This window comes from Lonchura striata, chromosome 7, assembly GCF_046129695.1.
Source record: "Lonchura striata isolate bLonStr1 chromosome 7, bLonStr1.mat, whole genome shotgun sequence".
NCBI classification, from domain to species: Eukaryota; Metazoa; Chordata; class Aves; order Passeriformes; family Estrildidae; genus Lonchura; species Lonchura striata.
Genome location: NC_134609.1, coordinates 26,214,014 through 26,241,860, shown reverse-complemented (window position 1 = coordinate 26,241,860; position 27,847 = coordinate 26,214,014). Strand labels below are relative to the sequence as shown.

The 27,847-nt window shown below is 42.1% G+C and overlaps 1 protein-coding gene across 1 annotated transcript; it reads right to left on the bottom strand.

The window, feature by feature from the left end:
• Nucleotides 1–744: 744 nt before the first annotated feature.
• On the bottom strand, nt 745–27,847 carry SLC18A2 (solute carrier family 18 member A2). The gene is made up of 15 exons (XM_021545198.2): nt 27,639–27,847; nt 25,519–25,870; nt 18,184–18,242; nt 16,023–16,106; nt 13,637–13,729; nt 13,151–13,240; nt 13,002–13,045; nt 12,867–12,927; nt 9,647–9,742; nt 6,775–6,853; nt 6,483–6,534; nt 6,005–6,068; nt 4,833–4,952; nt 4,166–4,299; nt 745–2,313 (listed from the first exon to the last, which is right to left on the bottom strand). The coding sequence occupies exons 1-15, from the start codon at nt 27,757–27,759 to the stop codon at nt 2,203–2,205; spliced, it is 1,560 nt and encodes a 519-aa protein (XP_021400873.1). The 5' UTR covers nt 27,760–27,847; the 3' UTR covers nt 745–2,202.

The window sequence follows — 27,847 nt, the reverse complement described above, 5'->3', positions numbered from 1 at the left end:
CTGGTTACACATTACTCAAAAACTCTTAACTGCCAAGTTTTTGTTTGGCAGTGGAGAGAAAGGTGGTGCATAGATTACAAACATGAGTTGTCTGTGTGGATTTTAACTAATCTTCCTCTTCTGGAGGAGCAGGAGGGGAGCAAGAGAAGGGAGCCACTGCACTGCACTGATCTGCTCAGCAAATCCTGGGAAGATGCTGCTCCCTGAGCCCCAGCAGAAACCTGGCTCCAGCTGCAGAAGAGGAATGTGATCCATTTCTCTCTCCTTGGTTCTCCTCCTCCTACTCATGTTGCAGATTAATGCAAACTCCTTGGTTTTGATGGGCTAAAAAATTCAAAACCAGGCCATGAAGAAAGCCCTTCTGTGCTTTTAAAAAATGTGACTTGCTATGTTTGAATTATATATTAGTGAATTGAAGAAATACATCCGCTGGCAAAAAGACGAACACTAATAATTCAGAATTCTTGCACTGGTATTTCAGTCTCAAATGTGATCAGATTAACAATTTGATGTTGACCAAAAGACTTCAGGGAAGTTAAGTAGAATAACATCTTTTGGGGCAAAGTTTCAAGTGTGCAAATCACAGTAAAATCTGAGCCTCGTGTAAATAGTCACTGATCTGCACAATTATTACTTACTTGGTGATGAGGAAGAATTCATCAGATGACAGACTCTTGGTTTCTGAAGGAGCTCTGGGAAATGCTTTCCACACTGGTAAAGCACATTGCATAAGGCAAATCATGATGGGGGGTCATTCTTTTTTAATCCTTTTTTCACTTTATTACAATAGATCATGAACTTCTGTCAGATAACTTTATTTTGATGTGTTCTGAATGCAATTATTGACAGAGCAATACTTGAAGTTTGATCCACTATATTTTTCATATTTTTTGACCATAGTATATACGCTTTACAAAACTATATGTAAACATAGTATCTATGCTGTAGTACATAAAACATCTGCAATTACATGAGAGAAGGCACATAAAGATTTTCATTTTACAAATGAGATGATACACCATGGTTGAGAAGGACATTGGGATTGTTTTTAAAATTATTTCTTTCCAAGTCTTGTTTTTCCTAAGTGCAGACAGGGACTGCCTAATACAATACTTCACCTGTATTGGGCTGTGTCCCCAGATGTTATGAAAAACTGGCAACAAGCAGGCTGTTTCTTCCATTTTTTAAGCAAAGAGTGTATTTGAACTAATTTAAAAAAATAAATGTACATTGGATTTTTAGATGTATACATAAATACATGTAAGAGAGTTGTTTTGAACTGCTCCAGTTAGCAGCTCACTTTCAGCACATGCTAAGTCTAAATACTGTAATACTGCAGCTTTTCCTAACCAGTCACTGAAGATGCAACTAAAATAAAGTTGAAATATGTTAAAAGATCCAAAATATAGAAATACAAAAAGTATCCTCATGCTGTTACATTCCCTGCTAAGGGACAGGAAAAGTGCATGCTCGTACCCACTTGTTTACCTGCTGCTTTGTGTTTGGGGGCTTCATATTGCACAACTGCTTGATTAAAACTTCATTAAATACCAATAATAGCAATGCACTCATCTGTTTAACAGCATGTTTTCCTCACCATTGGTGATTCAGCAAGAACTCAGTATTTAAACTGGCAGAGAAGTTGTGCCTCTTATTTAGTTTTTTGTATATATTATTATGACCAGAAGCTGATGAAAAAAGTGATAGTGCTGTCCACACTCTGAATTCCAGCTCCTCTCAATGCATTTACAAGGGTGTCACTTGAAAGGATGCAAATTTGGTTTTCTTTGAGGGTTGCTTTTTTAAATTTCCAATTAAATAATAAAGACTTGAATTTGACAGTAACACATAACTGCAAATAAAATATGAAATACTGTCAATGAGGTGAATTTAAAAACCAAATAGTTAAAATTCACATTTTATACAGATTTATACTACACATTTAATAAAAAATAGAGTGTAATATTCAATAAAATTAAATACACAAGGAGTAACACTATACAAATGGTCTATAAAAGCTCTTTCCCCCCATAAGGCGGTTTGCAGTCTGCTTTATAGTCACGGGCAATAAATAATATACCTTTGGTTTTTCTGACCATTTCACTATTCAATGTACAGTACAACTAAAACCTATTTCTGGATGAGATGTTTCACATGAACCACAGCATTTCATACACCTAAATATGTTATATGGCTTTTCTGTTATTCATCACTTTCATATTCCTCCTCTTCTTCACCTATGGGGTAGGACTGGATGTTGTTCTGGGTGTACATTTTTGTTTTCACGGGACAGTTGTGATCCATGAGTATTGCCTGGAAGAAAACAGAGTGTGAGTATTTCTGCTTAGCATCCAGCCGAGGCTGGGGCTGGTGCTGCATGCACCACTCAGGGATTCCCCTCTCCTCCCTTGGGGCAGAGCCCACACTGATTGCAGTCAGGGCAAATGGAGTCCTCAGGTCTGTGTGAGTGGGGATCTTCTTGCTAAAGACAGCTCTGGAAAATTTCTATTTCCAGTATTTCAGCCCAGGTATTATTGAACTATATCAACCTGCTCTCCAGAGACAGTAGTTTACCCCTCCCATAATTAATTTCCATCTATTAAAACCTTAACGAATGGTCAAGAGGAGCCCTACTGCTTCGAGCCAATTCTCATTTACTGCTTTTGTCCCCTCTTTCCATGGAGATCCAGAACAGCATAACTGAGGGTAATGCCAGGGGTGGTTGTCCCCATACTGTGCTTTGACCCCTACAGCAAGCTAAAAGTGGTACTCATGGTAAGGGCCAGATAAAATACTAAATTCTCTGGCCCGAAATTCCCCAGGGAGCTTTGGAGCAGCTGTGTAGTGTTCTTCATGCTGAGTGTAATTAATAATTATGCAAAGACCACAATTTTGGGACCCTCCTTTTGACTCTCCTCCAGCCTGAATGACTTGGGACATCACTTTACAGCCATGAGCCACTTTGGAGCTATTTTGAATTTAAAGGTATATTAGAGGTGGCAGATGCTGGAAGGTGTTGGAGCCATGGGGAGAGATCCTGTCCCTTCAGGGGTTGTGATGTTACAAATGAAACTGTCAGGGGCCATAGAAGTACGTGATAAATTTTATACTGCCAGGAAACAGCAGCTGATATTTTTTTCCTTTCTGTTCCTCAGCCTTATTTAATGTACAAAACCCAAAACAAACTAAACCAGTGCATTCAGCAAAGGTCATGACAAGGGATTAACTGGGATTCTGCAGTCCAAATAGGAGCCAAACAGAAGGTCTCTGGCCTCACACACACCATTATTTCCACAAGATTCAATTTTCCACCTTCTGCCAGTGCAAAGTGAGCAGCACCAGCATCAGATGCTGTCCTTACCTTGCAGAGTTGTGCCACTGCAGAATAAGACCATGACCATGCAGAATTAGTTACTTTTCACCCAAATAAACAACCAGCAATTACATTTTGGGCCCAGATCAGCCTTCTTCAAGAAGAGTAAGGATGAGTGCTGAGTAGACTAAATCTACAGATGGTGACACTGTTCTTACACACCCTACAGTGGCTGGAGAGCACAGAGTGACAAATTTATATTTAAAAAAAAAAAAAAAGCCTTTGGCAAATTTATATTTAAAACAAAGAGAAAGAGAAGCCCTGTGGTACATATTGGATAAGAGAAGGCACTAGTTTGTAGGGATAAGGTGAACTGCATGAAGGAAGGAGAAGGAGGAAAAAAGATGATCCAAAATATTCAAAATATACTGTGATATATGTTTTTAAAATATTTTTTTCCCAGACAACCATGGGAAAACAATAGGCTGAGGCACACCATGGAATAATTTGGTCAATTGGCCAATAGAGTTCTGGCTCCTCAAGGAAAAGAGAAATAAATTCTCTACTGACTCCACTGCAGCATATGCTGATGCAGAGGAATATCTGCAAGACCCTGTTTCATAAAAATCAAATTTGTGACTTTGTAACATCAATAAAGGATTTGCCTTTATACATCTTGGACATATAAAGAAGGGGGAGTTAATTCCAAAGTTAATGCCTGAGGGTGAAATACACTGTGCTGGTCCCATTTTGAGGAAGTTAGAGGGAAAGATGCAAATGTAAGTTATCATTTGTTTCACTGAAAAAAAAAAAACAATATTAAAAAAAAAAAAAACATCAAGTTACACTTACCATTTTCTCCTCTTTGGCAGGTGGACTTCGAAGGAAAAAACACAGGGGGGCAAAGATGATATCCACAATTCCTATAATTGTCATGAGCCATGGGAATCCAATGGCCTTGGCAATGGCACCACCAGCAGAGGGACCTTGTACAGATAAAAGCCCTTTTCTGGAGATTGCTCAGACACAAAATTTACAGCAATCCTTTTAAACAATAGTACTTCTGTATACAAACCCCTCATCTTACAAACGGATTTGAGGAATGTAAAGACATGTTTGTAATTATAAAACTTTCCTGGCTCCATAGCCCAAATTCCTGGAGGAGATTAGAGGTGTTCCTAAGGGCATCTGTGTCATGCTCTCAAGGAGGCAGGGGGTCAGTGGGGAGGGATTCCCCTCACAGACCCTTGGAGCACAGCTCTGGTGTTGGTTTTAGATGTTCCAAGGCCTCTTTTCTCAGCACATCCCATTTGTGTTCAGTGCCTTCAAGCCTCTTCCAGCTCATAGAGCGAGCACCAATTGCTGCAGAGGAGGGGAACAGATGCCAAACACAACTCCCCCTGCTCTGACTTCTGGCAGAAAATAAAAACGTCTTCTCATAAAACCTGCAAGTACCACTGGGTTTCTGAATTGTAGCAGATTCCCCTGTGCTTTCCAGGCTGGGAAAGGCTGGACTTACCTATGGCAAAACCCATGCAGAAGGCAACATCAGCTATAGCATAGACGCTGCCATAGACCGACACGTGGCGCAGATCCACCAGGTAGCCCATGATTGGCATCATGGAGGAGTCCACCATCCCTGCAAAACACAGGCCAGGGAAACGCTGCAATTTCTTCCCCTGCTTTTAACCTCTTGGTGAGCTATGTGCTAAGAAGGGATGCAAAAGCAGCTAAAAGGATGCTTGTCAAAAAGCAAAAGGTTTGTGTAAAAATAGTCTGTATTAGCTTTGTTTTTTATGGTCTTTGCCGTGTCTGGGGTCGTGTGTGGACGTGTGTACAGGTGTACATGTGGCACCTGCCAGAGGACAGGAGAGATGTGAATTTAGGGTGTATCCACACTTCCCAGCAACTGAGCAAACCTCCCACTTCCCATTATCTGCCAAGTAATTAGGGGAAAGTTATCTGGTGTGAACCTACCCTGGCTGACAGCCTAAAAGACAGCATTCACCCCCAGTCAATCAGAATTATTTATGGTGTTTTTATCCTGTCTTTTGATACACACCCTCATTTCTGGCAAGAAACAGCACAAACAGCTCACAAAACTGCTGAAATACTTGGGGTCTGAATCAGTGCCTGAAGCTTTTTTCCTCACTACACATCCCTCATGTGGAGGTGCCCCAGAACATTTTCTGAGCAGCCAAGCACTGAAAAGCAAGGCAGGGTCCCCACTGCAGCCTGCCTGCACAGCCCAGGGTAAGGAAATGTCACACATGTTACTTGAGGAGTGCATGTGTTTGAGCTTGGGAATTCCTCTTTACATACAAACAGTTTAAGCCTTTTTTTTTCAGTGCAGATGTCTATATAAATCCTTTTCCTCTACAGGAAAGGCTGTGGGTTTGGGGCAGTGCACAGATGCATTTCTAAAAACAAATTTACATTCATGGACAGGTTGAAAGATCTGCTTAGGTTGATGGACAGGCCTGGGGGTCCAGCTGGTCTAAAGCAGTCTGGTCCAAACCCCATAAGAACTGTCCCTTAATCCTTCTTGCTCTGCCTGCCAGTTTGGGCTACAGCTCAGGCTGCAGCACTGTTCGATCAGAATGGCAAAAAAACTGATTTTCTGTGTAACTTCATATCAAACCATTTTTACAGAAATAACAGGTTGTAAGACCTCATTGCAAATGTTCTTACCTATGGCAAATCCAACTCCAAAAGTTGGTGCTATGAGCCCATAAATGTTTTTAGCAAATGGAACCTATAAAGGAAATTTCAGGCAGTTAATTATATCACACTGCACATGCTAATGAGGTTAGCTTATTTTTCTGAGATAAATTCTCCAAGAAACTACAGCCCACTTTGTACAGATCTGAGAGTTTGATCCTTGTTCTGAGCTGTTATTTCAGACAAGTGTGCCATTAAACCACTGACACACTTACTGTTATAAACTGCTGAGTGACAGCTCAACAGAGGAGCATGCTCCTCTCAGAGTCATCATTTCTAAAAATAATTGAAGCACTGAAATTGGAAAGCACTCAAAACTCTGATCTGGAACCTATTAACCACACATTGTTTAATAACGTGTCATAAAACTCTCATGGGAAAAGCACATATCTGAAGATGAGCACACAAACATTGACATGATTTAAAAGATGTGTGATTGTCTACTTACACATAAAATACTTATTCCCACGATTAGCATCCCGAGCAAAGCACAAAGCCACCTACCAAAGAAAAAACATCACTCAGAGATGGTGATCATGAGATATTAGAGCTGAATGTTTCAAAGCCATGTCTGAAGCGCTGAGTTAAACAGCAAAGTAGCAATGTGTTCAAAAAAAATCAATTTTGCTCCTATAGAACAAGGTTTAATAATTTCCACTATCAATAAACTGCCCTGGGAAACACTGGAAATGGTGCATGAAGAGACTGGAAGGTGATTAGTATTTTTAAATTAGGCATACCTTCCAATTTTGTGTGCAAGTATCCCAAAAAGATTCGTCCCAATGAGATAAGAGATGCTAGCTGGAAGAAAAGCAACGCCTGAAAAATATGAATGAGATGTTTTATCAGCAAGGATTTCAGTGAAGTGTTAGAAGAAACTAATAAATGCCAGACACTGCAATTTTGATCTGGACACATCTAATAGAGCCCCAAGAATCAAATATCCGGTTTGTTGCAGCCTTCCCGTGAAATCTAAGGACATCATCTGTGAGATGCAGGAGCAACGTGATGCCTTTGAAAAGAGTTTTTCAGCATGAGATCCAAGAACTGGTCTGGGAGAGGGGACAGAACAACAAAGAGCACAAAGTTTCTATCTGACTGCAATAAGCTTTGGGAGAGGTCAAGGAGAGCGACTCTCCTGCAGCTCAGGGCTTGTGGAGCATCTGCTCAGCCAGCCCAGGGTGGGTGAATCCCCTGCAGCAGGGGACAGCAGGGCTGCTGTGGCTCTGCAAGTGACAGTCCCCTCCTCTAAGCCTGGGAATTCCTTTAAGCTTCCTGTTACAGGCATGTCTGTACTGTGATACAGCCCTTGGTCAAGCGTGTATCAATAATGCAAGGGTAGAAAAGCTTTTAAAATGATATCAAAATTATTTAGCCAATGTATTTTTAATTTTTTTTAAAATCACATATTGGTTTAAATAAAATGAAGTTTTAATAAAACTGTAATAGCTTGCAGATGAAGACACCTGAGTAAATTCTGTCTCTCTCATTTCCCACCTCCACTGGGAAAAGCACATTTGTTGGCACCAGCAATGTTTTTCTGTCCCTGAAGCTGCCACAGCAGTGGCTGTATCTGGAGTAGATGCTGTAGTCTGGTGACATCTCTGGTTTCAAATCCAGTTATTACTCTCTGTTCTGGAGGATTCATCCTCTCCTTACACAGAAGTCCCAGGGCAGGAGCCAGCCAGAGATTCAGAAAGCAGCCCTGGTGCCAGGTACACAATCCAGCCTCTGCCTTCACGTGTGTGTGTGCTCATCTTTCACCAGGGCAACATAGGTTTTCTCATTTCCTGCCTATCCATCTTCCTTCCTATCTCTCTGATATATTCATAAGAAAAAAATCAAGAGGTAATTTTTAGCACAGCAATATCCTGTGATTAAAAACCTTGTGGGTTACAGTGGTGGTGCTGGGGAAAGATTTCATTTTAGCCTGTGTAACCAGAGCTACTTCAGTGCTGTTTGGAGCTGTCTGGTTATACCAAATGGTCACACAGAGCAGGCCTTGACAGCTGGAAAAGAGAAATTATACTGCAAAGGCTTGTTAAATAAGACTTGCACAGGTTGGTCTGTAAGCTGTGGTATACTGAGGCAGAACCATAATTTTCTAAATAGGCTTTATGCACAGTAATATTCATTGGTCAAATCAAGGTTCTTTATACCTTCTTCAGATCATGCTTCAAACAGCTGGCTTCCAATTGCATAAAATAATAATTTGCTTAAAACCCTGCAGTTCAATTTACAATTTAAGAGGCTTAAAATTTTTCATTAATGCTGTCAAATCAGACAAAGTGAAATGGAGTCAATTACCTGTATCATTAAGGGGGTTAAATTAGTCTTCATTTAAAATGGATATTTTCCTTCTAGTAACCTCTGTTCAATGAAGTAGATCTCATTTCTATTGCATCAGTAATATGAAACTGGTGAGGGAGGTTGATAGACAATATTTATTTTTCCTTTTTGAGGTTCAAAATCCCTAAGTTTGCATTCTGCTGTATTACAGGCTAGAAGTTATTTCCAGGTTCAGCAGTACATTAAGAACTGCATCTGTAGCCACTCTAGATTTCAATTGCATTAATTAGAACAAAGATTTGTGCTTTTTATAGGGTGTAATGTGTACATTAACACAGAGCAGGGATATCAGCTGAACATCATTTTCATGAAGGAATTTTCTTCTTTCAAACTATACACTGATATTAAAAAATACCCTCATGCCATGATTAAATTAATCAGAGATAGATGAAGGCTGGGCATCCCCCACTTAAGAAGATTCACATCAACCTCTCACATATGGTTTGTCACTCAAAGTGGAATTTAATCCACTTTCTGGTGTTTTTTTCCTGCTCTTGCTCACCTCAAAGAGAAAGTGACTGCTCCAGCTTTATCTGGAGTGGACACGTGAGGCATGCTCCATGTTTATGGACTTGGTTTCCCAAGGCTGTGTCCCTGCTAAAAGTCCCAACGAGGTCCAAGCAGGGGCTCCCCATTGCTTTCTGTTGAAAGGGATGTTTAAATAAGCACTAAGGGAAGCCAAATCTATCAAATGCAAGGGAAAGTGCTCCTGCTGTCCCTGTGGGCACACTTTAAGCAGCAGTCCATCCTTGTCCCACGTGTTGGGCTGCAAGGAGGGTGTGCTGCCAGAGCACAGAGCAGCTGCTGCAGATCCCTGTGCCTGCTCGGGGCAGTTCAGGCTGGGGACTCAGGGGGGATTCCCACAGGGAGAACAGAGAACAAATGGTTTTGCTCTGCCAGGCTGGCTCTGGGACTCAACAGGCACCTTGCAGCTGCCCTGGCCAATGTTCACTGCCAGAGCAGTGCTGGCATTCCCAGTGGAGCTGGATCAGCACCAGTCCTGAGGCTGCCTACAACTGTTTTTCCTTGAAATGTGAGTGCAGCCCATTACAGGAGCCTCTATTGCAATAACATCACCCCAGTGTATTTTTCTTACATACCAGTGTTTGTAATTGTGCAGGTTTAAACGCTGGCACTTTACAGATTAAAAAAAAAAAAAACCATAAAAATTACCCCCCTTGAAGCAAATAATCTTTAACAGGACCAGAACTCAGACATTCAATAGACAAAATATAGAGATGCAAATAATACACTGTACTTTACCAAGCTGCCATTTTTTTGAGCACATGGTCTCCATCATCCAGATGGGTAAAGCTGGTTCAAGCATAGCAATAGCCATGTTTGCAAAACAGATTGACCCTTAAAGAAAGAAGGGGAGGGGAAAAATAATAGTAGTAATTATTTCTTTTGACTATAAATAAAACACCATGCAAAGAATGAATGCTTTTACATAAAATATTGCACTTTTTACAGCCCTATTTTTCATGTGTCAGATGGTGATTAACATTAAATAGAACACAATGTAAAATCACCAAAGGCTAGCTTTTTGTATGTTTCTATTCTAGAAATTCTACAATAAAGGTTAAGCTGCTTCATAATGTGAAAGTTTGCAGTGAGCTTGATGACATTTGGAAAGTTCACGAGGTCTGTTGTACAAATGATTAACTAAAACTACAACCACTTGGTCTTTACCTGGTCTCCTGGGGCAATAGCAGAGCCCTGTTGTGTAAGAGGCTGAGGCTCTGACCCTGTGCCTCTCATCTGAGAGACCAGACCTACCTCCCATGGCAGGATGGGGAGCTCTTGGTCCTGAAAATACCCAGATACAGCACAGGGAGGTCTGCTCCCCAAAAAAGGGAATTTCCTCTCGAGATCCCACAGGCAGCAGTGAGCAGCAAACATGGGTTTGACTTTGAGCTCACACAGCCCTATGAATTTCAAATACCTACAAATCTCTTCTGAGTGCCTGGACCTTCAGTAACCCAGGCACAAAGGATAACAAGGGGTGGAAATGCTGGTTCAGCCCTGCACTGCTGCCTGCAGAGCCAGGCTCCAGTGGCTTTGTGTTGTGTTCATCCCTCCTCAGTGCTGCACTTCAGCCTCAGTGGAGGGATTATGAAACCCCATGGTATTTCTTGGGGTTCAAGATGCCTTTCAGGCTTACTCAAAAGACCCTCAGGCACTCAAAGCTTAATGCAGGGCAACAGGACATGTCCCCTCTGCTAATCCCTTACAAAATGGCTTTTGGGAATCACTGCTGGAAGTGACAGCCTCAAACTTGTGTTCCCACCTTTCTCTGTAATATTTACAATCTCTGAATTTCAGGAAAATATTCTAGATTCTTTCAGTCGTTTACTATACAAATTTTACTCTTTTTTTTCCCTAAAATAAGCTGGATTTTTCAGAGGTCAGAGAAGCATTATTTCTCTCGGAGGGAGTTCCTCATCACAAGGTTCAAAACCAAATGAGCACTGATGCCATTCTTTGCTCAAACCTGTCAGAATATATTAGATTGTGTATCCACAATTCCTAAAATGAACTTGCTGGCTCTCTCCTTTCCCCAGGCAAGGAGCAACAGTTCAGCACTGCTTTGCCCTAAAGACAGAAGCCAACCCTTCCACTTGGTGCAAGGAGCCCCAGTTAAACACCTTGGGGCTCTCCCAGGCCAAAATCAGCCACGCTCAAGCAGCTGCTTTGATGCTGGAAAAAACATTTCAGGCTGCACTGAGTGCAGGCAGAGGAAGCAGGACCATTCTGACTGAGACAGCTTAAACAGCAAAGGATTGGTTCTATTCTGAACAAACCTCACAAAGGAAGGTGAGCAAACCTCACAGGTGTGCTTGCACATGGTTGTGGCACCTGCTTCTCCTTAGGCCAGGCAGCACCACCAGAGTTTACCAAAGTGCTCAGGATTATGGGGATAAAGGTGCTTCAGACCTAGAGAATGTGCCCCAAGGGAAAAGTGAGAGCCTGAGCTCTAATCTGGGGCAAAATCCAAGAGCCTGCTACCTCAGCAAAGCTTCTCCAAAAGAAAATACATTATTTTTTTCCTCAGTCTTGCATGGAGCTGACCTTTTTTTAAAGTGCCTTGTATCCTACATCTTTTCTTCCTTGAATGACATTAAATGCCCTGTGCTGGCCAGAAGGTGTGAAAGTGCATCCTGGCAGCTGAATCCCATCTCCACAGCCAAGAGCCCCCCCAGCTTTTGGCAGAGTGGCACAGACATCACTGGCATTTTCCTGGGACAGAGCAGGCACCCAGTGAAAAGCTGTCCCACGCCTTCCCAAGGTGATACCTGCCTCAGCTCTGCTTTTTGCATCTGATCATTTAAACCAACTTGTCTGTGCATGCAGCTGTGTCAGGCTAACACTGTTTTTCCTGTAATCCCTGTCAGTGAGGTTTGGCTTCAGGAATGGCACAGATTTCACTCCCTGAGCTCTCACCAGCAGGGACAAAACATGTCAGTGACATTTCCTCTGCCTAGGCAGTGGCTACTGATGGCACAGACTCTGAAGCAGCACCTCTGACACAAACCAGGGCATTTGGCATTCAGCTCTGACAAAACCAAATTTGGTCTGCAAGGGAAATAAAGCAAGGAGGAGGGGCTGAGGTTAAAGAACATCAGCATCACTGTCAAAGCACAAACCTGACCTCTTACAAGTACTGTCACTGCTATATTTTTCCCTAAAATACTTTTATTCAGTGGATTTTTCATGCTCCAAGAATTTCTCAAGCAAAAGGATTTGTATAACTTAAGTCACGGCTCAACCAAGTCACAGAGTTAAGGTTATGATAATTGCCTAAAAATCAGCAAGGAACAGAAAACTTCCAGAAATGCCTGGAAGAATTGTTCTGTTAGACAAGCAAGTTAGGATGAAGAAACAGAACTGTGAAAATAATTCTCTGTTTCCAGGTATTTTGTCAACATTAGAAAGGGCCAGGCTTAATTACAGAATTCAGAATAAACAAAAATGTGCAAAAAGAAAAACTTCTCTTGAGACAGAAAGGCTCATTTGAAAACAGATACATATAATACCAAACACCATTCACCATTCCACCAGACCTTTTCTGAAATACAACAATTCATGCTCAAGAGACCAAACTTACTCCCTCTTCAAACAGAAACAAAGTTCAGTGTTATTCCCTGTGCCTGCCTGTGATGTGCTGGCAATCCCTCACTCTGAAAGCCTTGGCCCAAGTCACTTGGCTCTCAGGAAGTTTCCCGGCCACATCTCATTGCCCCAGCAGGCACCTAGAAGTTATTAGTGGCCTCTCATTTGGAAAGACACATTTATTTCAAATTTTCTGCCTATTGTGCTTCTGTTGGTACATTCATCCTGTATCACCAACACATTCTTAGATCTTTATGCAAAGCAAACCAGAAAATGACAATGCTGTTAAAGCAGCTCAACCCAAGACATGCCAAGAGGCCAGGAATGACATCAATGGCTGGTTTAAAGAAGGAAGAAAAAGGTCTGGTACCTGCTGCAATAATGATATACGGGTCCTTCAAAAGTGTCAGTAAAGGTGTCCCCTTCTGACTCTGCAAAACAAAAGCTTGGGATTAGGAAAGGCAAAGTGACACCCATTCCTGCAGTGTTTTACTTTAGTACTCACTTCTGCCTGTGTTCTGGAGGGCTGCAGAACAAGTAACTGAACAGCTGTGAAAAGAAATCCATGCTGTAACTCTCCTCCAGGAGGGGATGGATGGCAGGATCAGGAAAGGTTGGTGCCTCAGGGTGATACTGACTCAGGGATCTACTGACCTCCATCAAACAGAGCCAGGGCTGCCAGCACCAGGAAAGGAGAGCTCTTCCCCACAAACTCATACATGACACTCCCAAAAGGGGGGCCCACTGCCAAGGAAAGCAAAGGACACTTGTGAACACTCTGACTCTGAACAAAACCCCTGCGAGTGTTTGGGCATCCTGCTACAGGCACACAGCAACCAAAAACCCAGTTTGAAAAGCCCCACAGAGATCACTGATCGTGGCAATAACCATATTCTTCATTCCCCAAATGTGCAACGTAAACAAACCCCAAACATCTCAGAGACTGGTGTGTGTGTGCACACTGGGAATGGCTGCTGTGGGAAAAGCTGCTCTGCACATGCACCATGAATCCAGTCTGGAGGCTGCACAACCCCATTGCACCCAGTGACACCCTCCTGCTGCTTTCAGAGGTCCCAAGAACAAACTTTGGGATGGCTGGGGGATGGTTTCTTCTGCCAGCAGAGCCTCCACCTCACTGACCTAATACTCCCATAGCCAGGCCTCCAAGTGCAATTCCCATTGCGTTGCCTCTCTCTTCGTCATCCGTATAAACAGTGGCAAGCAATCCCATCCCTGCAATTAAAAATAAATAAATAAAGAGACAAAAGGAAAAAAAAAAAAAGCACAGCACAAAATTAGGCATCTGTGTGCTACAGTTTATGGTCATCATTTGCCACACCTACTAATAATTATACAGAAATGACCAAGGGTTTGGGTTTTCTTTTTTTTTGTGTGTGTGTACATATATATATACACACACACACACACACATATACTCCCTTCCCATAGAATTAACTTCCAAGCAAAAATGCTTTTGGCACCATCCATGGTCACCAAGACCATACTGTTGTGCAGTATTAGTCAGGTAATTTAGTGATGCCCTTATTTGTTAGATTCTTTATGCATCTCTTTGTCACAGAGCTTTTTGATGATGCTTTCCAAAGAGCTTTTGACAAGTGTTCACCATAATTTATTTTTACTCAGAGTGCACAAAGGTCTGGTGACCACTTAGCTCCAATTGTGGACAGTGCTCTGGGTATGAGGTATTGTGCAGAGCTGATTGCTTTGTAAATGAGTATTTCAAGTTCAGCATCAAAAAATTAAAGGATCCTTTTGACCTTTATCTTCACATGTCTTATATCTGCACTTGATTATGAGCCTTCATTTCACAAAAGGAGACATGAAGCCTAATTTGCTTGTCTTTTTGTGGAGCACTCAGACACTGCAGACGTAAATGCTGCAGAAGAGTCCTTATAGAAATTAATAATTCTGTTTCCAAATCAAGATTCACATAGGACTCAATAAATAAGTTCTGCAGCTACACAAAGAAGGAAAACAATAGATTGCATGGTTGATCAATCAGTAAATACCATCCATCATCAAAAGAGCTGAGGTCCTGTGTGCATTACCAGGGTTATTGAAACGAGTGGATGACATCAAATTGTTTGCATGAACAGCTGGAGAGCTGTTAGAGAGCTGCATTAGAATTCACAGTGAATGTGGGGTTTGGGGAAATATTCTGGAAAAAAAGGAAGAGGGGGAAATGAGAAGACAGTGACACAAATTTCTCACATAGATGAGAACGATTGCACAGACAGGCAGGGGAGGGAATGAATGACTGCCAGCAGTGGCACACAGAACTTCCCTTGCTGGGAGATGTGTGTGAGACTCTCTCTGCTGGTGGCCTGAAAGGAGTCAGAGCTTCTCCCCAGAGCTGGGGCTGGTTCTGGTGCAGCACAGGGAGAAATCTGGGGCTGCTTGGAGCCCGTGCAGGGGGTGAGTAAGGGCTCAGAATAATACCTGCAGGGCTTCCAATTCAAAACCAGAGAGGATAAAACTGATGGGAGAGGTGATAACAGTCTTGCAATACGAAGGAAAGCCAGGAAGATAAAGAAAGGAAACTGTTCTTTGTGTTCTCTGAAGGATGGCAAGCAGAAATAAGCTCACATGGCAGTAAAGAGCCTTTAGATGAGATACCAGGGGAAAAAACCTTCCTGAACATAAGGGTACTTAAGCACTGAGCTGGATGCTGACGGCAGCTCTGGAGGCTTCTGAGGTCCTGCCTGTCCAGTGTGCATGAGGAATGACATATTCAGCTGATCCTGCCTTCAGGAAGGGGTGGACTAGAAGGTGCCTTGGCCTTTTCTGCTCTTTTGTGCTCATTGGCTGAGAAATAAAAAAGTCTTGTGTTCACCTAGGAGCCCGTAGCTCAAGTGCCCCCTTGCACAGGGACTGAGATGCAGCTGAACAATAATTTTGATTCTGGCATGTCTTCCCTTGGGAAAGCTTGACTTGCAACCCTAACTGATGTCAGTTCCTGCCCTTGCAGGAAATTTTTCCAAGATTGGAATGTTCAGCATGAACAAAATGTATTTTCTCCAGCCTCAGCCTCAAGAATGCTCAAATAATTTGGGCTGAAAGCCCATATTCCATTTCACCTACTTGTTTAAAAATGTGGTATGGATATACTGAGCCCAAACTGGCAGCCTGCATCGTAAGCCCTTGAAAACAACATTTGATAACAGAAATTTCTGTAACAGACAGAGCTGCTGTTCTAACTGTAATAAGTACCAACATAAGTTCTCAGTGACCTTTAAAGCGGCTAAAAATGAATTTAAAGTGTTGAAGACACAGGTGCAGAAATCCCAGGGAGAGTGCAGTTCATTTAGTGCTCTACCTTACTGCAACCCAAATACCAAGGAAGTCTTAAAAGGCATTTGCTTTTGAGCTACTTTGTATGAAAGAGACAGAAAAAAAGAAAAGAGGATTCAATTGAATATTTTTGTATTAATTATTGAATGTGGTGACAAAATTTAACTAAAAAAAGACTGAAAGTGATCTACATTTTTTCTCTATTATCTCTTACCTGCCACAGAAGAACATGAGGAACCCACTCCTTGAAGGGACCTGGCAATAAATAGTAGTGCATAGCTTCCAGAAAAGGCAAACACTGCAGGAAAAAAAAAAAATTAAAACAGAGGTAATTTTTAAAATTAGGTTAACTATAACTAGGTTAAAAAGTTAAGATTTCTTGAAACTATCACAAAAACTTCCTACAATTTAGTCAAGCATTTACAGTGACTTGTGCCACTTTCAATGCTAACTGCATTATTTTCTCTTATTGCATTTAGATGTGTCAGTGTTGAATTGCTCTCAGGTGTCTGAGCCTCCAGGTAACACAGGATGCAAGAGCCCAAGCAGTTTTAACTAATTACTCAGGATTTGATTACATCTGCTCAGGTTCAGCTGCACACAAGAGGAGTAACAAGACTTTTCTTTCCAGCCTCACCTCTCCACTCTGCTTCATTTAAGGCTGCCCAGTCTGGAGCTCCAGGACGTGGGGAGGGCAGGCTGTAACACACACTCACCAGTGTTTCCTCCAGCAATGAGTGGGTGGAGAGAGGTTTTCCCCTGGTGCTGCCAGATGTGTGGAGCACAGCTGGCTGAAGGTGCAGGGAAGCCAGATCCCCCCATTCAAAAACTTCAGCAAGCTCCTTCTCCTCCCACTAGCAGAGGAAGTGCACCAGAGGATGGATGGGCCACTATTTCTTTTCCCAAGAGATTTAACCCCAGGTTTCATTCTCAGCCTTTTAGGACAGAGCCCCTGCATGCTGCAGTCAGCCTGGCTAAATTTCCCACCCACAATGCTGGAAAATAGGAATTTCTCAGAAACCAAACCACGTCTCTGCTTGTAGAGGCCATGTTGTTGTCAGTGTCATTAAATCTACAGTAAGTTTATAAAGGGCTTTTTTTTCAGCTCCCATCTCTTGGCCAACTAAGGAAATTTGCAGGGCAGGTTATAGCTGCAGGAAGGTGTTATGCACCAGCTAAACATGGGATCCATGTGCACTCCTCCCACCTGTCCTGTGGTCTTGGGGCTTTTCACCACATTTTACAAACTCCCTACTGCGTGGACACTTAAATATAAAAATAAAGGAAAAAAGGGTTTCAGCAGATCAGCAGTTCTCATTTAGGCTCCCTACTCTTATCTACATCCCAACCAGAATTTATCTAACATAAATAATATTTAACTCTGTTCCTAAGACACAGAGTTGTCAGCGGCTCTAAGACCAGGTCATCTTCTCTAGTACTTCAGTCCCCTTGGTGATACAGTTTTAAGATCATAGAATCATGGAATGTTCTGGGTGAGAAGAGACCTTAAAAATCAGCTGGCTCAATCCCCTGCCATGGCCAGGGACACTTTCCACCAGACCAGGTTGCTCCAAGCCCTCTCCAACCTGGCCTTGAGCACTTCCAGGGATGTGCCATCCACATCTCCACTGGGAAACCTCTCATTATTCTTTCTTTTATGTACAGTGGACCTGGAGATCTGTTTGTCCCCTTCCTAGTTTTGGTCACAGGCTCTAATGCATCTTACACCTGTTCTAATACATCCTTACACCTGCCTTCCGAGGCAAAAACGATTCTTTTACTGATCCTCACAGGCTTCTAATGAACTCTGATGTTCTCTGTACTCTTTCTGTCTGGGCCACAGCTTTAAATGTCAGGCCGAAACCAAACATAAAACAGCAACTGAAGCCTTATCACTGCCATTAGAGCAGGCAAGTTATCTCAGCTGACTTGCAGGCAGATCTCCTGTTTGCACATCCCACGGCGACGTTCAGGGACGCTGAGATCCTGTTGACTCATCAGCCACTGCAGCCTCACCATCTTTCTGATAAAACCCCCATGAGATCTGCTTGCGCAGGGCCTGGCAGGGCAGCTCTCCTGTGGCTATTCAAAACTGTCTGAGCACTGCTCCAGCTCAGAAAAGCCTGAAAGGTTCAGCTAAGGAAGAGACCCGCTGAGGTGGGATGAAGGGTTGTGGTTCCTCAGAGCACGTTCCCAAGAGAGCACTTGTTCAATCTCATCAGTACCACCATCAACGTGGAGCTGACTCCCTCAAATTTTCCTTGGGAACTAGTCCCCAGACATCAACAAGAAGAATTCCTAGTGATAATTATTATGGACCATTTATTTAAAAGTTGTGCCTGCCTGGGCCAGACCAAGTAAGATGTGACACTTACTGATTGTTGAAACAAACATGATGCAGAAGCCAGCAAACAGGGGGATCTGGTAGCCTATTCTGGAAAACAAAATGAGTATTCACATTTCAGAGGTTGTCCCACTGAGGTTTTGAGTTAGTCTTACATGAATTCACACACCACACAAACCCAACCTGTAGTTTCTTGGCAGGCTTTGAACTATTTATTGTGGACCACATGGCCATATTTGTCCACATTACAAATTTCTTTTCATCTGACACAGCAGACATTTTATCTGAAATGCCTGGGAAAAAATCCTTCTCATGATTGCCCTGACTGCCCTGTTCTCATTCTGACTTAATTTTTCCCAATAAAACTCCTCCATGAGGTTTCCAAAGATATGCCAAGGGAAGATTTCCCTGAGTGTGCTGAATTCTGAAATACCCCAGTCGTGGTTCAGTGCTCATCTGTTTCCATCCTCATCAGACAATGATGGTAATTATAATGAGACATAGTCAAGCCAATGGCTTTTTTACTGGAAAAAATTTGTCATCAGCTTTTCTGGGAGTTTTGCCTCAGGAGCACTGGAAGAGTCCCAAAGAGCCTGAGAATAATACTTTTGCTTTCCATGGGTTTAGGAGTAGAAATGGAGCTGATCAAAGCTTTCTTCATCAGCCCATTTCTTCACTAGGACTCTAAACAGTCTGTAGAAATGCCTGGTTTCTCCAAGTATTTTCAAGTTTCCAGGAAATAAAGAACTTCCTGGCTGGGAAGCAATTACATTTTTTGAGCAGATAAAACTGAAAATTCAACCACCAAAAAAAAAAAAAAAATCACAGTATATTATTTTTCACGCAAATAAAAATCTACCCTAGAGTCAAAACCTAGGTAGCTCTGAAGACAGTGTGCATATTCTGTCCAGCACACCTTGTTCACAGTTTCATTTTTTGTAGGATTGTGCATCTCAAATGTATGTGCCAGGACATTATTTAGTGGCCAAATTCTTCAACAATGGATCCTGCTTTTCAGAGGAGCACTTTCAAAGGATTTCAGTTTCCAATGATTTGACAGTGTTGTGCATTTAAATGGTTCAGCATTGGCTAAAACAGATCAATCAAATAATGGAAGGGTCAAAAATGGCCCTTTTAATAACAGTAGTCATGAAATAGACAAACCAATATAATTATTCCAAGCTTTTGTTTTGTATTAATATTTTTATACAATCAAGGACCTTTGATAATGGAATACTCCCTAGAGTGCAGAGCTTAACATTCATCGTTTGTATCATTCTTGTGAATGAAATAAAATGAGCTTTCACATGGTATTTTGCCTTAAATCATCACTGCATTAAAATATGATAAAAACATAGTGCACAGATTCTCCTATTTGAAATCTGTAAGAGGGTGTTGTAAATATGTGACAGCAGAGATTGGTCACTCATGTGCAACTTACCTGAACTGATGTCTCCAAAGCAAATTAAATCCCTATCACAACTTCCCCTGTGGCCTTAGGATAATAACTTTAATCTCCCAGCACTGTCACACATGATATATAAAAGAACAATACTTTTTTTTGTCTGCTTTATTTAAAGTGAATGATTTTTTCTAAGGCAGCCTTTCCCTTGCTGTGTGTAATAGGCATTACACGATGGGATGCTGGTCTCCCCTGGTGTTTCTGTGTGCATGAGGAAATAAAAAATTACCTCTTGCCAACTTCTTAGCTGCCTCAGAGCACTTCCCTTTCTAGTGGGCCCAGGTAGAACAGGCCACGGAGAGTTTGATCACAATGCTCTGATTTTGAGTTTTTTTAATTAAAGAAAGCACTGAGAAAAAAAAATAAACCCTGCAGGTATGGATACTGATGATGGTGGGCATAATCAGATTTTTCTGGGGTATGAAAGAAGATGAATGTCCTTATGGCTTTTCCCACTGCAAAGTAAAGTAGGGCTGGGTCTTTCAAGGCCATCCCAGACGTATCTAGGATGGGCACTGTGAGAGAGAATTCTGATTTCAGTACAGGAATCAAGCAATTCATAGATTTGACACAGGGCCTGTGAGATTGCAATTTGCTTCTGCTACAAGTACATTGAAATAATATTCAGTTATTTGCATGAAGAGAAATGCCATCCAAATTGGCTCCCACGTCCACATTTCTCTCATTACATCAGAGACATGAGCTGTGAGATCTTCCACAAACATTCACAAATTAAACACAGAGCAGTGCCATCATGCTAAATAAAGGAGGTTTCAACTCTTCCAATGGGCTTCCTACACCAGGGAACTTTCTGGTGGCTGAAGGCAGGAAGAAAACAAGCATTTTGGAAGTCACTTCTAATGCTCAATGTAATGCTTTTCAAGCATTGTTCTTAATTTTTGCAGTTGCAGATGTTATTCTTCCTTTTCCTTGGACAAACAGGGCCACAGCAAGATGGAAAGTGACACATAGGAGAAGCTTGGAGCTAAACAAGTCATTAAAATACTCTGGAAGGAAAATATTGCCCAGAGCATCCCCCAAAATGTGGAGATGCACAATTCTGGAGTGCTGCCTCTGCATGGAATTGCTGAACCTCTAGAAGCCGTGCTTGGGCTTTCTCACATCCAGCTGACATTTCCTTGGATATGCAGGTTGTCCTTCCCTGGGCAATCTCAACAAGCCCTGCTCCTCCTGAGCTAGCAGCACAATTATTTGGCAGCTGTGCTACCACAAATGTCCAACCTGCAGCTGGATTGCCTGTCTGTTCTACAGCTGTTGAGGGCACAGACTGGGAGGTTTTGCTGAACAAGTGCCCTACACAACATAATCATAAAAAGGAGAGGCACTGCCTGTAGCAGCCTATTCTGCCCCTCGGTTCTGGGCCATTCATGTTCTTGCCAGGTGAAAAGTGAATGTGCAGTTTTTCCTCAGCCATGACATAGCATCCTCCATCACAATTACCTCTGCATTTTGTTCCTCTGCATGTTTGCAGCACCAAAGAATATTACAGCCTGTCTTCTCTCTTATCTTTTCTTGTTACTATGGCTAAACATATAATTTTCTTGGGTACTGCTTTCAAAACCCTCCAAGCAATTCTGAAGCAGAGTCCAGCACGTCTCACCAAGGCTACTTGCAGCTAAAAGTGCTTATTACAAGTATTTCTGGTCTCTGGAAAAGTCTGAGTCACTAGTTGAAGGAGGGAAAGGAAAGGCTGCCATTGATGGAGAACACCCAAATGAACTCCATTTCAGATTGTAGGGCTCTCAGGAAACCATTTATACCCACTAACAAGATTACTCTAGACTAAGACAGCAGATTGTTGTCCTGTGCAACAGCACAATAAAGGTTACATTGACCAGGTGAGCAGCTGTGGATTATTACAGCCTAATTATCAATTAGTGCTGTAAATCCACTGATTCCAACCTTGCTGTTACACAGCTCCATGTGAGCACCCCTTGCTAGCTCTGTCCTGCCTGGAACTCTGGCTCTCTTCTTCACTGGCAGTGAAGACTGGGGAGGATTTATGGCAAGAATATGTTCCTTGAGGTTCTGAACCAACGAAGCACTGAATATGTGTGGAGCTCAGAAAGAACACGTAGGGTCAGCAGGGACAGGGCGTGTGGTCCCTGCACTCCCACCCCCATGCTGGAGCACGGGGAAGGCAGAGGGACAGAGTGACCAGGGCAGACAGAACAGGTCACTTCAGCCTCCTGCCAAAACCTGAAAGGAAAGCTCACACAGGAACTGAACTGTAAATATGTAGTTACAAACATTATTTATTCCTCTGCTTCCTTCTTTGTGTGTGTCTTGGGCACAAACACTTTGTGGTCCCCTTTCTCTCTCATGCTAAGGAGTTCAAAGCTGTAGCCAGGATGGTGTCAAAAGGAGGGTGATGGTGAAAATGGCTAATCATTTTAATGGTTTTTGAGGCTGATATGAATAGGAACAAGGTTAAAACTACAATTTTTTTTTCGGACTAATGAAAAAAAGAAGGGGACACACATGGCAGAGGCATTGAATGGCTCTGCTGGTTGAGAGGCTGGCACAGCTGGGCTCACAGCCTGGTGCACAGAGCTTGGTGAGAGGTTGATAAAAGCAGTGGGGTCAAGCAGAGAACCACAGGATGGTTTGGGTTGAAAGGGAATTTAGACCCCATCACCTTCCACCCCCCTGCCATGGACAGGGAGACCTTCCACTGGACCAGGGTGCTCAGAGCCTCCTCCAACCTGGCCCTGGGCACTTCCAGGGATGGGGCAGCCACAGCTCCTCTGGCACCTGAGCCAGTGCAGGTGGATGAAGCTGTTGGTTCCAAAGGGCAGCCCTTTGCCCACTCTCTCCACAGGACAGCTTTAGGCAGAGCCTTCACTCTCCCCCTGCCAGTGCATCCTCCTCACAAAGAAACCTGTGTCAGATGCTGTGCTTTGTGGATAGCTTCTTACCAATTTCACCACCAGGAAAAACATCGTGTTCTTCTGACCCACAAAATCTTATCAGCTCTGCCCTGAAACCGTGCCAGGGTGGGAAGTTTGCTGGTGACTTCCTATGGCAAAGCCATCACCAGTGTTTGCTCTGTCAGGACTTTGTTAGGGCAGAGGGAACTTGTATTGTTTCAGGAACTGCAAACCTGTTCTCTGAGCCAGGTGTGCCTGGTGTTCCATGAAAAAAGCTGGGCTTTAAATAAGAAATGGTTTTTACAGAACATATGCCTTGAATAAAACCAATTCTGGGATTTGTTTTTGCAAATTGATACTTTCAGTAATTATAAAAGAAGGGAAAACAGGCCTCCAAACTTTCAGAACCTTAAAAAATAGTGATTATTTGCAGAATCATATGAGTAGAACATCTTGTTGCTGGCTGTACAAACTCAAAGCCAGTTCCTGGTGAAAACCAGCACTTGACTAAAACTCTAAACCACTGTTGAACAGCTATATTTGATTGAAAAATAAAAATCACTGTACACAGTGTGCTACTTATTTGAAAAATAAACTTACTGGGCATTTTAATTAACTGTGCACACTGATCTTGAAACAAGCAATCATTTCTATGTAAGCTTTTATATTTTGCGGGAATTCTGTAGAAGTAATAAAGGCAATAACTTACCAGTGATGAAACAGCTTATCAGTGGTAAGGAAGAGTATTTCTATAGATTACCAAGATATTTTCTGTTTGATTTATACAATCACAAATTTTAGCTGATCATCGTTATTAGAAATTGTCAGCTTAAGAGGGGAAGGGTATCTAATAACTTCTACTGATAAATGTGTTAACTGATATTTCCCACTAAACATTTCTCAGAAGAAAGGCAGATACCAGTACCAAGATACAAATACTGCATGAAAGAAAAACAGTGAACCCTAAAATTAATTTATGGCCCCTTTGCCACTAAGGCGCTCACTTCAGCTGTGTGAGAGAAGAGTTGGTCATGTGGATGAGGGGATGATGGGATGACTTGTTCCTTGAATTTCCTTCTCTCACTCATGAAAACAAACCTGTCCCTGTGCCTGCAGTCACACACCCTGCCCCAGGCAAAAACCTGAGGGATGTTTCCAGGAGGAAACCTCAGCTCCCAGCACTCAAATTCACACTGGTGTGGTGCCAACCCTGCCCCTAAGAGGAAAGGGGGATGCTGCAGGAACATTCCTGCCTCATTGCCAAACCAGGGATGCATCACACACATCCCAGGAGCTGGCTCCAGGGGAGAGGTGTGGCCACACACCGTTCTCCTGTTTTGGCAGGCTCTGGAAATGCTGGTGCTAACAGAAAAATAGTAAATATCAATGGGGCAACCATTTAGGCAGTTAGGAAAACCTGGAAACACATCCAAAGAACTCTTATAAAAACATTATTTGATGTTATGTTACTTTACCTGCAGAGGAGCTATGACATCCTCACTAAACAATACAGGAAAGAAAAATCCTTCTCAACTTGCAGCAATATTTGTGCAAAAGTAATTTTGTGATGCTGTACTTACATCTGTGGAGGTGTTATGTATTGGTGATAAGGGGAAATTAAGGGGAAATGAGGGAGAAATTAAACTCTCTCTCTCATTTACAGCTTTTGTGTTTAGATCAGTTCCACAGATCAAACACAGGTTTGGAATACCTGACACTGTGAGTCCAAATGCTGCTTAGCCCTCAGCTGGATACTTTTTATTAGATTGAAAGGAAACATTTAGACTATATATGTATCTATTAGGTTATATAGTATATGTATAGACTATAAATATATATATAGTGTATATACATATACACCATACATATATATATATACACACTATAAAACCTAAACAAGGTTGTTTTGGCTTCAAAACCTGAATTATCTGGCATATTTTTGGTAGTGTGTTGGTTGTTTTAAATATTGTCACCTATGATGGACATTGACTGCTTGAAAAGTGTTCTAGAAGTACAAGTTTCTGCTGCTTGCTATTTTCTGAAAGGAATAACTCTCTATGAAAACAGTTTACATAAGAAATATGTATGAATAGAATTTGGAGTTTATTTCCTGCAGAGATTGATCTCATAGTCTGTTTGGGAGGACTGAGGCTGCTTCTGTGGGGAGCAGTTACACAAAATGCTAACAGTGAAATCAAATGTATTATTAACATCAAAAATTTAAATGATATTATATATACTTTTTAATCTTCATATAAATATCATCAGTACTTGGATTTGGAGAGGGGCTTTAAGTCATAGTTATTGATGTTTATAAGCTTGATCCTGGCCCAAATAAATTTTCTGTGAAGTCCCATTTAAACATATTTGGTTCAAGGCATCATATATTTGCAAGAATTTAGAGGGAGCAATTGGAAGGCTGGGCAGAGTCATGTAGTGCTGGGAATGTGGGACCCACTGAACCTGGTGATGAACATGGCATTGGCAAAGTTGGACATTTGTTCACTTTTCCCTGGAGTTCACACAATTTTCCCACTGATTCTCTCCTCAGACAACTCCAAGCCACCACACACCAAGAGCTGCTCACCTCAGTGAGAGCAGGGAAGGGATCTGAACCCTGCCTACACTTTCAGTATCCTCTTTGCCTAATGTGGGTGTCACAGGAATATTGACAATCCACAATCTTTGTGAATACTACATTGCAGTGTCTTTTGCTCTCCTGTACCTAGATGGGAGATGTTTCAACACCATCTCAGCAAAGGTTTCTATACAAACCCAAGGTCTCAGAAGCTGGAGGAAATGTGTGTGATACTGATGGCTGATGTGCAGCTATTTTGGAAAGGCTGTAAGCGTTTAAAACTGCTCACCAAATGTATTTCACTGGAGTATTCCTCCAGAAAAAGCAAGAAGGCAGCAATCCAAAAGAGAATTAAGAAAACCCTGTTTGAAACACTAACCTGGGCTTAAAGATCAGGGTGAAACCCTCAGTGCTGGTGCAGCAGCAGTGACATACCTGTTGGTCAGAGGCCCTATGAAGGGGTTGGTCATCAGCTGCACTGTTGCTTTTGAAGCAAACAAGAGACCCACCCGGACGTTTTCATTCAGCAGCTCCTTGTCATCCTTGGGGCAGTCAGAGGGGGAAGCAGTGACACTCACAACCATTTGTTCTGTCTGGCTCTGATGCAGCTCCCCAGGCTGTGTCTTGTCAGATTCGTTTCCAGTGACCATTGTGGAATTGTCGTAGTAGGAAAAGATGCTCTGGAAACTGTCCATGGTGGCTGAGGGTAGGTTAGGTTTAGTAGTCTGGATTTCTGTGGCATTTTTCTCGTGCTCGATGCTGTAAAGGTAACTGGGAATTATTGGCACTGGAAAAACAAACAGAATACATTGGCATCTTACTATCAGGTTATTTGTAAATGGAATCACCGAGCTGTTGCTTTGCCATTGATCAGGAAATACAAGGCTTTCCTACAGAGCACGTTCAGAAACACAGAATTGGAAAAGAAATTTTCTACCAGAAAAAAACAAACCTGTAACTCAGAAGTGCAGTTTAAAACAAAAAATTAATTTACGTTGTTCTTAATTTTTTGCCAGTTTTCATAAGATTCCCATAAGGTTTTCTATGCATACATCATTAAGTAAAATATTAGAAGTGTCAAAACCCATGTCTGAAACCTCTTTGTTGCATGTGGCTACAAAGTCCTTTTATTAGGCTCCAAAAGTGTGAATAATGAGAATTGGAATGATTATTAAACCAAAATATAAAAAATACAATATAAAATATTTCTAAAATAAACCACCAAAATATTGATAGGTACTAGCCAGAAGAAGGAAAAAATATAACAGACCTATATCAAAGAATCAGAAATAATAGACATATTTGCAATAAGAGACAATATTTTCATGTCTCATTATTTTAAAATTTACATAGATAATATCATCCAAAAGGAGCCATGTTTATATGTTTTAGGATCTTGGCTGCAATTTAATTGCATCAATATGTATCTCAGACATTAGGATTTCAGAGTTTGTAAAAACAGATGTCAGGTTCATTAATTTTAATATAAGTGACAGCATCAGCCCTTCTCATCTTGCATTTTGTCCTGAAAAAGTCCAGCACCTCAAATCTACAAACTATAACAATTCCTAGGGCATCTAGCATACATATTACTTAACAAGCAATCAAATATTACTAATCCTATAAGGAAGTATATTAATGTAAAAAAAAATCCAACATCAACTCGCTAAAAATAGATATATTTTTTAACTAAGGTCTACCTTGTGGCATCAACTTTTAAGCTGAAACCTCTTCAAGAAATTCAGGAGTCTGATTCAGAAACTGAGTCTGAAGCATCACCTGAGAGCTGGCTCTGCACAGACCGAGTCACTTCCAGGAGAACCATGTGCATTCCTGTGTGTTTGTGTGCACATCCACGAGCCACTGGTTTCTCTGGACCATCTTCTTTCAATTTATATGAACATTTGAATATGAGGAGTTTTCAGTCTACCAGTGAAAAATATTAAATTGTTTTATTCGAGTAGATTTCTGAATCTTGACACTGTGCCACTGAAGCCGTTAAAAGTTGGATCTTAGACTTTGATCAAAACTTTTGTTATTTTGTTAAACTAACTCATGGAAGTGCTTTTCTTAAAAGTGACTTAGATAGTTTTCTTATTAACCTATCATTTTAAGACCAATGTGGGGGAAACAGGAACTATCACAAGGAAACAGGCATCTCCAATGTTATCTAGCCTGTTGTTTCAGTTGCATGACCACAGGAGGAAAAACGAAGATGAGCTAAAAATACTGTTATCTGTCGTTCTACAAAGTGTTCGTGGCGTTTAGCAGGAAAAAAAAAAATAAGAAAAAAGAGAAAAAAAGGAGTTATTAAGACCTTTTTATACCATTCCTTATCTTGCAATTAACATGGAAATAAAGCAAGACTTTGATGCCCACTGCGGCGCGTTTGCAACGCCTGGGATAGAATTCATGGCTAAAACCAAAATTAATCAGTGTTTGAAAATGCCGGGTTTGAGAGCATTAATCAGGCATTCAGGGAGCACATCTGCCGCCGGACATCATTCCTGGCAGAAGCCGGGGGAGGCAAAGCAGCCCGAGCCCATGTCACCTACCGACCACGGTGAGCAGCATGTTGTCCAGCAGCAGCGCGATGAAGACGATGAGCAGGATGAGCTTGCGGGACTGGCGGCTCTCCCGCAGCCAGCGGAGCAGCCCCAGCTCGCCCCAAGCCATGCTCCGGCCCGGCTGCGGACACACGGAGGCCGGCGGGACCCGGGGACCGGCGGGGACCGGGCGGGGAGCGGCGGGGACCGGGCGGGGA

Excerpts from the sequence above, each read along its gene's own strand:
- SLC18A2 (XM_021545198.2), bottom strand. The coding sequence starts at position 27,759 with ATGGCTTGGGGCGAGCTGGGGCTGCTCCGCTGGCTGCGGGAGAGCCGC. Across the intron at positions 18,243-25,518 it reads ATAGGGCCTCTGACCAACAG|AATAGGCTACCAGATCCCCC; the intron begins GTATGTCACTGC and ends TTTGTTTTCCAG. Across the intron at positions 16,107-18,183 it reads CATGTTTGTTTCAACAATCA|TGTTTGCCTTTTCTGGAAGC; the intron begins GTAAGTGTCACA and ends TTTTTCCTGCAG.